At 37.3% G+C, this 16,099-nt stretch overlaps 1 protein-coding gene across 1 annotated transcript; it reads left to right on the forward strand.

The window, feature by feature from the left end:
* Positions 1 to 10,970: 10,970 nt before the first annotated feature.
* LOC128223247 (uncharacterized) lies at positions 10,971 to 13,381 on the forward strand. Its single transcript, XM_052932537.1, has 5 exons — positions 10,971 to 11,274; positions 11,756 to 11,961; positions 12,408 to 12,581; positions 12,718 to 12,990; positions 13,136 to 13,381. Exons 1-5 carry the CDS (start codon positions 10,971 to 10,973, stop codon positions 13,379 to 13,381), a joined length of 1,203 nt encoding a protein of 400 aa, XP_052788497.1.
* The last annotated feature ends 2,718 nt before the right edge of the window (positions 13,382 to 16,099 follow it).

A 16,099-nucleotide genomic window follows, 5' to 3' on the forward strand; every position in this document is an offset into this window, starting at 1 on the left:
GCTCCGTTTACTTTCGTGGGCTTTCGGAACTGCTTGGAATAACTCCGAGTAGGCCATAGCGGATTTTTTGGTAACCACCAAAAAATAAATATGGTCTGAAAATCGTGTTAATATCAGGCCATCGGAGTGGAATCTAGAGACGAAATTTCGCACAACGCTAAAATAAGGATGCCTTTTCACGACGGTTGTGTTATTTTTGTGTTTTATAACCAAAATTCTCGCTGAACGTACAACTTTAGTATTTACAATGAACTTTGTACAGCAATATTAGACAACTGTTTTGATGTGGTTCATATCTCAACAGAATTGGCTGATAGTAATGAAAATCGCTTTGGGATATCAGCTTATTCATTCTTAAGGCGATTAAACTTGAATAACTTTAAAACTAGAATTTTGCAACTGCGAAGTCATTTACTGGGCAGTTGCCTAATTCCGGATTTGCCTAAATATTCGGAAATCGTTTAAAAAGCGTTTCGGCGACCGTGATCAATATAGAATGATCGGTCGGTGGAATTACCGAAAACCCGAAAATCCCCGTAAATACCGAAAATCCCTTCCATTCTCTGAGGTATATAGCGTTTTCTTTAATACGCCCGGATTTACTACTATATTGTGTTCGAATGTTGTATGCCGTAATTGTTGGAGGTTGGAGAGGGGTGGGGAAGCCTGGGGAGGGTGGGGATGGGGGTCGTGGTGACTAAAACCCGGGACCCCCTTTCATCTTCAAAAGAAGAGTATGCGAGGAGGTTCTTACGCCGTTCCTTCAAAACTGCATTGTGTTTTAGTGGGTTGTATGCTGTATATCTTGGTGGTTGGAGAGGGGTGGGGGAGTCGGAGTAGTTGGGGTGGGGCAGGGAGTGATTAAACCCCGGGAACCCCATTCATATTTCTAAGTACATACACAAGAGTATGCAGTATGGTTTAAAACTGTATTGTGTTTAAGTGGGTTGTATGTCGTGGTTGAGGTTGGTTGGAGAGTGGTGGGGGAGTCGGAGGAGGGGGTGGTGGCAACGAAGAAGTCTCAAATACTACTTTCACACATCTCATTTCAAATTGTAGAGGTAAGGGAGAGTAGGGTCGTACCTTACCGTATACAAAAAAGTATGCGAGGGTGTGTACGCCGATATTTAATACTTCATTTTGGTCGTCCTGTATGCCAAAGTTGTTGGTGGGTGGAGGGGGGTGTGGAAGTCGGACGAGGGGGATGGCTAAATCCCGGGAAGTCCTTTTAAGTTCATATATGTTAATGTTTTAACGACTAGTTCAATATCACATTTCATTGTGTTTGGTTGCCATTCGTATTTTAAGTATATCGTATATTGAATGTTTTAAAGGTGTATTATTTGTTATTGATATTTCCTGTAATAAGTTATCCGTTTTTTTCGTTGTAAAGCGCCTTTGAACGTGTGGTTAAAAATGGTGCTGTATAAGTTAATCGATAAATAATAATTGTGTATTGTGAACAAGTTGTGTGTCGAGAAAGGTGAATAATTGGTATCAAGCGGGAGTTGATTATATTCAAAGTCAAAGTCAAACACGGTTTATTCTCTCATACCATAAACATGGCAAATGAGGTCCTATACAAAACATATATACATGGCGGCAGATATAATGTAAATTTCTAACTTCAATTCATATGATACCCAAAACGAGTATCGGACGGTCATTCACATGAAGCCAGAAAACATTATAGTCAAATCACAATGAATAAGGTTGTATCAATAGTAGAAATATTACCTTTGAATCACTTGTACATAAGAAAAAGAATATCTAACAATTGTGTGCCTAATTTATACAATTGTTCTTATGTGTATCATAACGATTTGTATGTGTCTCAACTGTTATGTGGAATCGCTTGGTATGTTTCATTGCACAATCTCGCGAAGAAAGAAATGCAAATTGCACAATTTCACATAAATACCATCACTGTACCTAAATAAGAATCATCAACATAGTTTAACATTTGTCATGACAATGATAGGAAAGTGTATTTAATGAATAAAGGCTTAATATAAGATTTAATATCATAAAGCATACTATTTAAATTCATACATGAAATATTCGTCTCAATATCGATATGGACATGTCATTGTGAGATATTGGTCCATGTCTGATACCTATCAGTAATGACACCCCGCTGTGACAGATTCTTATTGTGCGGTCAGTACCTGGAACCATGCTGTCACTGATGACTATAATACGATGTGTATTGAACCCCAATGGCGGTCAGGTTCAAAACGGGATGCTCCTGTGAACCAGAAATTAAATCTTGTATTTACACAAAGGAGTATTTGAAGATAAACTTTAAATATTCACTTATAATTATTATAGTTTTGTTCATCCTCACCTGATGTGAATATTTTTTTGAATGTATTTATGATTCTATTTCATATTATGTATAACCTATGTCATACCATGTGTTTGTTTATTTATTATTCATTTGTGGTTAAGAAGATGATGTACGTTGTACAAGTCTTAATAAAATATCTGTTCTGTTCTATTTACACGAAGGTAACAAGTAAGAGTACGCGGTGTATGAGAGAAACATCTGAAGTCGGAATATTTATTTCTTAATGCAATGCAGTTCAAGAGTACATTGCACGTCAGTGTTTCTATTTATATATAAATGTATGTTTTATCAATTATATTCGTATTGTTCTTGGTATAATAAGTACAATATAGATTTAGTTAATACATTTTAGGAAAAGCGTTGTAAGCATTTGCTTTTAAAAAGAAAGGCGAGGAATATTTGGGGAATAGTTGAAAGCGAATATGGATTTTAAAATTGGCTAATTAAAGTCGGAACACCTTGAGAACGTGATATGTTAAATTTCACGTGTTTGGTAAAAGGGTGTGAATTTGCAGTACCTAATGAAAGCGCTTGTTGATATATCAAAGTTAGAACCGTGTAATGAGTGTTTGTAGCAGAATTAACACCTTGGCATGGCTTGAGCACAATCGTCAGATTGTCAGTATATATAAAGGTGTGTTCAAATATATTGCATGTATGTTGTGTTCACTCTTGTTATTAAAAATGAAGAAAGTTGCAATTTTCGGGGACAGTCACGTCTGGCGACTAGGCGCATTCTGCAATGAGGACCTCAAGGTGCGTTGTTTTTTCATGTTCACTCACTATGTACAGTAAAACCTAACTTCCTATTGAGTTAGCTTACATCGGCGATTTATACGTGTTTGTTTCTAGTTGTCATATAACGACATGCCAATATACTCGTACTAAAAAGTTTTAGGATGGTCAATCTGTGAGAGTGCAGCTTGTAGACTTTTTGTAAACACCTACTGTCACGATTTAATGACTCAACCTAATTAAGCGTACTAAATATTAGGTCTGAATGTACAATGATATATTATGTATTCATATGTGATGTTTAAGCACTTTGCACACTGTGAAATGTTACAGTCATAAGTTGTGTAGTAATTCTATAATTGAAAGGCCGCATATATATTCTGTTTTGTATATATTATGTTTTACTTCAATTGAATATATACGGATGACAATTATTAAAACAATGTTGCAATGAGGTGATAATTGAACAGAATATTACAAAGGCAACGACTGTGAAGCCATTTACAATATTAAATGTATTCTTTTAGGTGCCTATGGAGGTGCGTTTCTTTGGTGCGGGCGGGACTTTTGAAACAGGTGAAGATGTACGAGGCGGACTTGGTGGTAGTGAGTTTGGGCGGCAATGATATCACAACTACATCCGTACCGAAGGACATAGTGGCGGCCGTACTTGACATTGCCCAGGACTTCCTTGACAGTGGTGTATCTACCATCCTGGTGTTGGAGATTGGGGAGCGTGGAGCATTCCGGGACGGGTTGGGGTACAGGTCTTTTGCAAGCCAGCGCGCACGAATTAACCAGTTGCTGGGGAAGAGAGAGAGCTCGTTGAAGTTTTGCGGCTTCCCCACATACGTTTTCCAGCCGAGTTCATGCGAGACAAAGTACATTTAAATGAGAAGGGACTGAAAAAGTTGTTTTTATAGAATTAGGTCGGCAGTGTGCCGGTACATGTAATTGTGCTCGTTTCATTCGTCAATAATGTTAATTTGTATCTGTTCATGTGTTCAGCATAATAAACATTGCAGGATGAAGTTTGTCTTCATTTATTGTACTTTTGCCATTGACTACAGTCAAAGCAGTTGTGCGTGCGTGCGTGCGTGCGTGCTTGCGTGCGTGCGAATCCAATTTGCCGTACAGAAAGCGAAACCCTCAGCTTGTGATTAATAACGCGATTTATTCTAGCCAAGCGTAATCACAAAGAAGAATGGTAGTAGCAGTTCACTGCCACTAAACCGATACACATTCCCTGCAATTTGTTGTTTTCTAAGACAGTTATATGAGCTGAAATTAAATCATGATGATTAAGAATGGGCGAATTGAGTGTATAATCCAGCTATTACTCAAAACAAGATGACGTGTCACCAGTGTACAAAAAATATGAAAGAACATTGGGGAATATAGAAATGTATTTGTACAGTTCCTGAAGTATGCGACCATTAAGGTAGCACACCCCTAATAAAACCTCCACTCGATACTCAATGCTTTAGCCTGTAGTGTTAAGCACAGGGACTAAGAATATTTTGAGGGTTTCATGATAGTGGTTCGAATCCAGCCAGAAGCACATTGCAATATTTTTTTTATTTTTTTTTTTGGTTTCATTACCTAACATTTCTATACAAAAGTTCAAATTGTATTTTAATTAAAAGTAATGAGATAGATGTTTACACATATTAATATATTAGCTTCTGTGACGTTTTTTAACTCGCAATTACGGCTGAAATAGATGTTTGGGATTCACCAACTTAATTTGTTAAGAATGAGACGGTTTAACATTTCGATATTTTGGCATAATGTTCTCAGAAGACAATTCTTAATACTAAACTGCATGAGTATTTCAAGATAGTGTTGTTTTTGTATATATGTTAATATTATATGTAATGTGTGTCACCTTTTGTTCTCTAACTTGTGCAGATTTTCTATTGTGGTTAGCCGACTGTTTGATAAAGTAAAGCATCGCTACTTGCTAATTAAGACAAGATTTCACAGATTGTAACAACTGTAAAAAATTACGAAAAGATGTATATGGTATTTAGGACTTTTAATGCTCACTGCAAATTCACATTCAGTTACCAATCAGTTCACATTAAAGTCGGTGACAGTAGCACATGATTTTGTAATGTTTTATTTGTATTGTATCAGATATTGTGTGCAATGAGTTGATGTTGATTATTCTATGCAATATTTTTTTCGTGGTCACTTTGTTATATTTATAATCTATGCAATCTATTTATGCATGTACGCCGATGTTTTCATTCGGAGCACCTTGGCCATTTCCTACGAAAACAACCTCAAATGTCTATGAATGGTTTACAAAGTAAGAAATCGGTACACTTTAACTACGCCGCACGCAAGTAGATCGCGTTGTACATTGAATTAAGCAGCTGTACTTATGTTTGCAATTTTATAAAATTAACGGGCAACTATTTTCAACTTAAATCTACACATTTTTTTCATTATATAATGTATAATTTACGGACCTTCTTAACTGAGGTTGTTCTCGAAAAAATGGAGCTCAACATGAATACTTCTATGCAACCATTATTTATGTCCATGTCATGCTTGTGTTGTTGTGATATTTGCCACATTTTACCAAACTTCATCTATTGGTGTATAATTTCGCGTTTCTTTTGCCCAGTTTATTTCCATCTTTTCAACTGTCACTTGGTCCCCGTTTTTTTACTGTTTGTAGAAATTGTGTAACCTCCACTTGTGTTCACAGTCAGTTAAGGGCGCTGTATGAAATGCAGATAACTTTTCAAAATCCTTCTTTAAAATGAAAATAATACAACAAAATAATTCACACAGCTACCACCGATTAAAACAAATATATATGAAAGCAAAATGGCAAAGAAATTAAAAAACATACATTTAAATTCAGTCAGCGGACATTTAAATATATTAAAGACCTATGTCATGTATCAGTTTGTCTAGCTGTGCTTCGAAAACGCCTTAATTGTGCTTCTCAGTTGTGTTGTAATTATGTGTGTTAATTGTTTCGATATATATATAAGATCACCGGATATGGCGCTCGGTAAGACCAGAACATTCGTTATGTACAGGAACATCTAGATTAATTGAAACTACGTAAATGCTGATGTCGTTGCCTTCATCATGTCCAGCTACTTACGGACTAACCCCAAATTTTACTGTTTTTTACCATATCTGATAGGGCGCCTCATATGGGAGATCATGTGACGCCGACGTACCCGAAAAAAGCGTGTTGAAAATTACCAAACGAAAATTTCCCATTATATGGAGTAACATCAAATTCATGCATAGGCGTATTCAATTGTTTGTTGTGGATTTACTGTGCGCCATTGTCCGGTACAAAAAAAGTCATTTTAGATGTTATGTGTTTTATTGTATGTCTTTTTGTTCATATAATGTGTTTTTGAATTGTGTAACATTTTGCATCATTTGTGCTCGTGCCAAGCTGTGTCTACTCTGGAAAACATTTCATACCTTTTGAAGTGCTTGCGCGTGAGTTTGTTGCTACAGAGACCCGCCGTGAATCCCATTGTAGGGAAACTTCAGTCGCACTGAGGTGGCATATCTCTCAGCGCAACTCGCGTCGCAAGTGCAACTACTCCTTTTTCCAAATTGCGTTAACCTTTTGTCGTCGTCGAAAACCATGCGCCAATAATAAGCAATAATAGCGGCTAGCTGATGTCAACATGCACTTTTATGTCAAACGATATACATGGTACATTCAATTTTGGGGTGTACCATTTATGTCAGAGCTAGACAATCAGTGAAACCCATTTAAGCGCGTGAGTTTGTTGCCGCAGAGACCCGCCGTGAATCCCATTGTAGGGAAACTTCAGTCTCACTGAGGTGGCATATCTCTCAGCGCAACTCGCGTCGCAAGTGCAACTACTCCTTTTTCCAAATTGCGTTAACCTTTTGTCGTCGTCGAAAACCATGCGCCAATAATAAGCAATAATAGCGGCTAGCTGATGTCAACATGCACTTTTAGGTCAAACGATATACATGGTACATTCAATTTTGGGGTGTACCATTTATGTCAGAGCTAGACAATCAGTGAAACCCATTTAAGCGCGTGAGTTTGTTGCCGCAGAGACCCGCCGTGAATCCCATTGTAGGGAAACTTCAGTCTCACTGAGGTGGCATATCTCTCAGCGCAACTCGCGTCGCAAGTGCAACTACTCCTTTTTCCAAATTGCGTTAACCTTTTGTCGTCGTCGAAAACCATGAGCCAATAATAAGCAATAATAGCGGCTAGCTGATGTCAACATGCACTTTTATGTCAAACGATATACATGGTAAATTCAATTTTGGGGTGTACCATTTATGTCAGAGCTAAACAATCGGTGAAACCCTTTTAAGCGCGTGAGTTTGTTGCCGCAGAGACCCGCCGTGAATCCCATTGTAGGGAAACTTCAGTCTCACTGAGGTGGCATATCTCTCAGCGCAACTCACGTCGCAAATGCAATTACTCCTTTTGTAAACGGCCAGCAATAAATACGGTTAGCTGATGTCGACTACATTTACTGGGATGGATTATTCCTTAATCATCGCTTTATGATAAAATATTTCTCTATATCGCATCAACAACAAATAAATAAAAATAGTTCATGAAAAGTTCATGAAGAGTTCGAACTTGCTCGACAACATGACATGTTACAGGCATATTTTCCTCGCGTTTCGCTTTCGAGTCTTTGAGGTACGCATGAAGTAACAACTGTACTTAAAAAATGAAAAAAGGGTGCTTATGTTTTCAGTTTATGTCTCCCTTTAGGAAAAGCTGAGACATATGCATTGACGTGACATTCAACAGTAGTGCCAACAATGTCACACCATTATACCTATCTTTCTAGCCATGGGTTCTTTGTATGCTTTGATTGATAATTGACAGTCATTATACAACTGTTTTGTCAACTCAGTTTTACATCTTGTACATATGTTTTATTTATTTTGTTTTATACTCTGAATGTTCAGGCTATCATTAGTGTATTTAACTTCTATTATTATACATGCTTTACATTTGCCACAACCCTTGCGCGTTAGTGCTACATTGCTGCTGAAGAGAGCCATTACATACCTCTCTTACGTGGACTTAAAACATTGCATTTCTGTATGATTACTAACCCATTTAAATGCTGGTATGCCTTTATGTGAATAGTTCTAAAACGGGATATTAAGGTTTATAGAAAAATGTTTGTGAGCTAGATAGGTCTATATAACAAACAAGGTACAGTTCACGAGTACTGTCATAGTGGCAAGACGGTTGTTAATTACCTTTAATTCGTCGAACATATCACTTTACGGTCATTCCCGTGAATGTTTCGGCAACCTAACTGTTTTCGCAGAATAGGATGATTATTTCAAAATAAGTATCGATTTCTTTCGGGATTAATTGATGAATATTTTTAACATTGCATAAGCAGTCCGTCTTAAAAAAATACGAAATGAAAGTCCATAAGGGACGGAGGTTATTTGCAATTAGACCATTTTTTTATGATTTTTTGAAGATGCTGTTGCATTTCAATGTTCTCTGAAGCTGTAGTACGTAACAAATAAGGAATGTGTTGAAACTTCTTCAACTAAATGAGGGTAGGTTTTGGGTGGGGGTGGGGGATGGGCCATGACGAGAGCGCCTCTTCGTGGTGTGGCCTGGATATGGCACGGTGAAGGAACAATCTGTTTTTCATCGAAATTAGAAAAAAATATATATATATAATACAAATCTTTGGTCCAATTCAAGTCCACATTCATCCTGCCATAACTGAACGCTCTCATATGGTCGACAATTAGCAATATCACTTCGCTTAAGATCATCCTCTTTCATATAATATACCACTTCGGGACATATGGCATTATAATAACCGCCTACTCAGCCCCCGAAGGTGAACAGACCTCGGCTTACGCCTCGGTCCATATACACCTTCGATGGGTAAATGGCCTGTCCTTATTATGTCATATGGCCCTCAGTGGTGTATTATATTAAATTTCTTTAATATCGTAAACACTGACGTGCAACGTACTCTTGAACTGCATTACACTAAGAAATAAATATTCAGACTTCCGATGTTTATTTCATACACCGCGTACTCTTACTTGTTACCTCCGTGTAAATACAAGATTTAATTTCTGGTTCACAGGAGCATTCCGTTTTGAACCAGAACGCCATTGATTGGGGTTCAATACACATCGTATTATAGTCATCAGTGACAGCATGGTTCCAGGTACTGACCGCACGATAAGAATCTGTCACAGCGGGGTGTCATTACTGATAGATAACAGACATGGACCAATATCTCACAATGACATGTCCATATCGATATTGAGACGAGTATTGCATGTAAGTATTTAAACGGTATGCTTTACGATATGAAATATTAGATTATGCTTTTATTCATTAATAACACTTTCCTATCATGACCAATGTTAATATGATGTTGATGATTCGTATTTAGGTGCAGTGATGGTATTTAAGTGAAATTGTACAATTTGCATTTCTTTCTTCACGAGATTGTGCAATGAAACATACCAAGCGATTCCACATAACAGTTGAGACACATACAATTCGTTATGATACACATAAGGACAATTGTATAATCAACTCCCGCTTGATACCAGTTATTCACCTTTCTCGACACACAACTTGTTCACAATACACAATTAATTATTATTTATCGATTAACTTATACAGCACCATTTCTATATACACGTTCAAAGGCGCTTTCAACAATATAAACTAATTACAAGCAATATCAATACAAAAGCTATTAAACAATCAATGTACGACATATTAAAAATCAGAAAATCAATAAAAAAATTCAATGTGATATCAATTGAATTACTAGTTTGAAGTTGAAACATTAAATATCAATATCTACGATAACAAAATAACTCCAGCCCATGTAAAGTACACAACTTCTGTGTATCTTTATTACCGTCTGCTATCTTATCAGATCACACATTTAAGTGTCTTGCTGTGCGGTGTCATCCAATACAGTACAATTTTCATAAACGAAACTGAATGAATATATCTTGTTATCATACTTCGTTGGTTTTGATTACGTTTAAGTCACCCCAACACCCCTCCACCGACTCCCCTTCCCCTCTCTACAACCAACTATGGCATACAAGCGATGACACTAATAATAAGTAATTACTCCCGGCGTACAAACCACCTCGCACACTCGATGTAAAATGAAAGGGGGTCCCGGGTTTTAGTCACCACGACCCCCATCCCCACCCTCCCCAGGCTTCCCCACCCCTCTCCAACCTCAACCAATTACGGCATACAACATTCGAACACAATAAAGAAGTAAATCCGGGCGTATTGAAGAAAATGCTATATACCTCAGAGAATGGAAGGGATTTTCGGTATTTACGGGGATTTTCGGGTTTTCGGTAATTCCACCGACCCTAGAATGATCACTGTCTACGCAACTGACCGTCATAGCAACAGAAACAACGCAACAGTGCAGCTATGTGAGTATAACCCCAAAATAAATACCTCTAACTTTCGCTTTCCCAAATGTCAATATTTAGTCACGTGGGGGATGACGTCACACAGCGCGAGCTTTTATATTGAGGTTCGACAGGGTTATCTTTAAACACTATACCTTCTATACGAAGTTTATGACATATCGTCCATCACGAAATACAATGCCAAAACATATAAAGTAACTAAATTGACGATGCCATTGTTTTTGTGTTGAGCAGCATTTATGTGAAAACTTTTTGATTCTTTGATATGGCTTTTCTATTTTCAGAAATAAAGCGGATTTCTCGCATATTTTTTTGAAGCAAGGGAGTTAACTCAAAAAGTCAATGTATAAAAATTACAATGTAGTTGTTTCCCTTGTAAAATGCACTCTAATTGATGTTTAATTTGCGTTTAATTTAGATCAGTATGTCTTACCAATACAAGAGTTCATACAGTAATGATGACATGGACCTGGCGGTGTCTGCCGTTCGCAGAAAGGAGATGAAATTAAAGGATGCATCATTGCAATATGGGGTGCCAAAGTCAACGCTCCACGACCATGTTATGGCAAAGGATGATAAAACGTTAGGCAGTAGAGGGAGGAAACGCGAACTTAGCGATGACGACGAAAGGGCTCTTGCCAACTACCTGACATACATGGCCAACCAGGGTGTGCCGGCCTCTCGTCCAATTGTGAAGGCGAAGGTTATTGAAATCCTTAATGAGTCTGGTATGCATATATATATTAATCATAAATGATCATATGTACATGATAGCATTGGATATGTCTAATATTGGTCTAAACTGGTGAACTATTTGTATTTGTATTCCTTTCAATAATCATTCAAGGTATCATCAGCAATTTTAGAGGTGGTGCTACCATTGTTTATCCACTGCGACCTCTGAAACCGCTGTTGGGTAACGCGTAACAGTCCCAATCAATATTTTATGGGGTGGGGGCAGGTGGTATCATAAATGTTGACATGTTTTAAGCCACAACCTACGCTATCTCTATATCAAACCATCGTCTTTCACTGGTCGTTAATTAAGTATGATGCATTTTTCGCATCAAGCTATACTGTTCATAATGAGTATCACCGTATTGTTTTGTTGCTGCTGGGGCTTTTACCGATGATGATGATTATATAAATATCAAATATTGTCGCTTTGAAAGTAAAAAAACAACATTATACAATGACAAACATTTATAGGTTCAGCACAAAGAGTGAACATGATCACCGGGCCTACCAGTAAATGGTTTAAAGGCTTCTTGAACCGCCACGGGCTGAGCAACAGAACTGCAGAAAGCATGAACGCCGCCCGAGCGTCAATGTCCACCGAGGCTGTCTTGAATGAGTTCTTTGATTTTTATGAGGCAGTGGTGGACAAGTATGACATAAGGAACAAGTCCGAACAGGTACCGTCGTAAAGACATTCAAAACAGACATTAACTGATGTATATATTTATAGCTTGTATTATAAGTTATTATTGTAACGTGCGACGTAAACAAACACCAACAGATCCCTTCAGAGAAAAGCATGCTTGACCCTGGGGCCCGCTGGTCTTTATATACACTAAATTCTCTATTCACACAGAACCCAGGCTTTGCTAATTTGCATATTACCATACCAAGTTAACATAGGTACTATGAACGTACTTCCGTTTATAACGGAATGTTATACTATGCACGCAAATCCGCCGCCTATAGCGGACCGTTACATTATTATGAACGCACACACGCCGCCTACAGCGGACCGTTACATTGTCAAAGATTGCATATAGGCATGTTCAATTTATGTAATATATCAATTAAAACACATGTGTAATATATCAATTTAAACATGTGAGTTTGTTTTCAACAGATCTTTAACTGCGATGAAACGGGTTGGACGGGGAAAGAAAAATCTACATCAAAGGTTATTGCGCCCAAGAACGGACATGTATTCAAAAAGAAAATAGTACCAAGTGGACACATAACCGCACACGTTTGTGTCAGTGGCAGTGGTCGTTTTCTGCCGTCGCTGGTGATATTTCAAGTATGTACAGTAGCATGTATAATCTTGCATAATTTATATAACATTCGCTCTTAGCTAAAATAATGACAGACATAATAACCATACATATAATTCGTTTTAATATCCGTATGAAGAATACGTTAATATAATTTCACAGGATTGCGTTCCACATCGTAAAATCGAGGATGTTCCTGAGTCATGGTTGTTTGCGGCTAGTGACTCCGGCTTCATGAATACAGATATTTTCCATCAGTGGTTCGTGAAGTGCTTCATTCCCCACTGCGGGAAAGCAAGACCCGTGCTGCTAACCATGGATAATCATGGCAGTCATGTTTCCATCAACACTATCAAGGCTGCAATTGAAAACGACGTAGTGTTGATGGGATTCCCTGGACAGACAACACACATCCTTCAGCCTTTAGATGTTAAGGTAACATGACATTATTAGTATTTGTGGTGCTATCTTAATGTTGTCATGGCGTTTTGGTTTCAACTTGTGTACTACACAAGTTTACACGAGCTATGTATAGTAATTTGTATGTTTTACATAAACCTATATACTAATATGCTTTCAGGTATTTGGGCCACTTAAGTCGCGATTTGCTACCGTGTGTAGCCATCTTGGGTACTCTTGCTCAGGTGTAACATTGGGGAAATCAAAGTTTCCTGCAGTATTACGACATGCCATCGACCAGGCGACACCAGCTTCGGTTCAGCGAGCTTTTGAAGTTACTGGTCTGTGCCCTGTTAACCGTGACGCGATAGACAAATCACAGCTGATTGAACCAATGTTCGCAACCACAGGCGAAACCAGTGGTTAGTTGACCAATTCAGTTCTTCTATAATTAAGATTTTGATTTCATTTTTTTCATAGATTATTATAAATCGGTCCATCCAATGTAGTGTATTTGTATTTGTTCTGCCATAGCGCAGACAGCGAACCAAGTAAACAACAATTTCCAAGTTTAGCTTTATTGGTGTTGAGTACGTTGTGTTAAAAACTGAAATTACACAAATACAGAAATATAACACGTGGGTTACATTTTAAGCAAAATATCAAAAACATTATACTTACATTATAATATGTAGTTAAAAAACTAAATTACCAAAAAGATAAAACATATAATAATTCTAGTTAATATCAACTAAGTTCTGTTCGCATGGTATGTGACACTGAAATACTTGAAATCTTGGTGTGAAAAATTTGGGTACGAAATCATAAATCAGTCTTATCAGATTTTACTTAAAATACAGAAGATTTCTTAATAAAACACATATTCTTATGATAGCTTGATAGTAAAGAAATAAGAATACATACACCAATGTGCTCGTCAGGCTTCAAATACTGTCTAAACTTCAAAAAATTCAGCAGAGAAACGGCATGGTCGCCGTTCCCAAAACTTTAAGTGTCAGAATGGAAAGATCGATATCACCAAGGTTACATTCCACTACTTTTCTTTAGCGGAGACGGGGAGCAACACAGCATTAAATTACCTGCAGGTTTTAACAATTTCATGAAGCCGAAGGAAACTGTATACGATAAGTGCATGCTAAAATATGTCATTTCCAGAAAGACAAACTAACGTGGCAGGGGAAACATGCCCGACATGTGGGAATTACACCACTAATCCTTTGGTGACAAAAGGCCTGATCCCAGAGAGGTTAGCGAAGATCCTTGTTCCGCCACCTGTCAAGCCATTAGGGGATATGCCAATAAAACGTTCCAAAAACAAGGTGGAACGCGGTCGCGTTATCAGTACACAAGAGATGTTGGATGAGCTTGTGGTAATACATTGTCTTGATTTTTGATTGGTTTAAAACAGCCCCAGCGCATTTTCAAATTAATATAACGATAAACCAGACAGTATCAGTAGATCAATATTTAATATCGAGGTATGCGTGATAATCCATTGAGTACATGTACAAAAACAAATTGTATTTACTATTTTATAAGGAGCGAGAAAAACAAGAGGAAGACAAGAAGGCTGCGGTCGCACTCAGGAAGAAGGAAGCCGATGAAAAGAGGGAAGCAAAGTTGAAGGAGGCAGAGTTGAAGAAAGTCCAGCGGGAAGTTAAAAAGGTGGCTCGGGATGATAAAAGAAAACGTGCAGATGAGGAGAAGGCCATGAGGAAACGTCAACGTGAGGAGAAAAGGGTGTCGGGAAACATTAACCTAGCAGCAGTGCGTGCTGCTTCGTATGTTTGCTGTGTATGTGGAGAGTGTGGGCGTGTAAGTGACGAACAGAATGGGATTGAATGGTTTGGATGTGATGGATGCGAGAGATGGTACCATGACCACTGCTTGAGTGAGAGTGAGTTGTTGTATGTAATGAATAGTTTGCGTGTGGAGCAGGGTGACTGGAATTGTAAACAATGTAGGCCATGGGTGTATGAGGAATGATTTGTATGCTGATTAACTGTGTAGCATGTTGTGATTGGTATTTGGTAATTTTATTAAAAGAAATGGCCATTATTATGATGAAATGAATAATTCAACCTATATATTTATATATTATTTATTTATGTGTGTGTGTGTGTATGTGTGTGTGTACATGACCATTTACAAGTCTGGTATACATATAATAAATTTGTGTTAAATGCATCCAATTTCAAATACTTGTTCTCATTTCCAAGGAAAAAGAAGAAAAAACACCCTTTAAATGAAAAAAATTGATATACTCACTAAGATATTTATTAGTGTTTTGTAACCTTATATGATAAACTTTATACAAGTACCTCTTCCAGGGCCTCCGCGTTTATTTTCGTCACCAAACTCAAAAAGTGTAACGTTTCTACTTTCATATCATAAATAATGCATAATCGCATTTAAATGTGTTTCACAACAAAATGCTCGAGTTGGATTACTTTTTAAAAGTAGCAGATTTGTACTTTCAAAATTTAACAAGTTCGGAAAAATGCATGGTTCGGATAGGCAGAAAATACGCATACAAATATTTCGGACAAGAATAAATTAAATACACAGGTAAAACATATACTCCATGATTTTCATTTAACTAGCATTTAAATAGTTGTATAATGACTAAATGATGTTTAGTTTGTTCTTTAAAAAAATCCGAATATTTAGGCACTGATTGCATGTTTTCGGACGTCGTTTATGTCCACATTTCGTTCAAAAAAATTAATAATAACCAAATGGAATTTCTTTTATTCTTTTTCAACATCGGTTAATAAATGACCCAACATTGTTCAGTCTAAATTTCATGTATTTATGTTCATAAATTCCGGCAATATCTTAAGAAAACCTCAAAATTGATCCGGAATTAGGCAACTGCCCAGTAAGGATTTCAAAACAGTATTTCAAACATAACTAGAAACGCCGCATTGCGACGAAACCAGGTTTTTGTTATGGGCAATCAGAAATTATAGCCAATTAATTTGTTGTATGAGCAAGTTCAATCTGAAGCTTCATATAAGCTATATTCACACTAAGATTCATCACTTTCCATCAATTCTAACTAAGTTGTTGGGCAGAAAAACATTTTTCTATTTTTAGGAACAGTGACCTTGACCCCACCTCC

This window comes from Mya arenaria, chromosome 17, assembly GCF_026914265.1.
Source record: "Mya arenaria isolate MELC-2E11 chromosome 17, ASM2691426v1".
In the NCBI taxonomy this organism is placed as follows: domain Eukaryota; kingdom Metazoa; phylum Mollusca; class Bivalvia; order Myida; family Myidae; genus Mya; species Mya arenaria.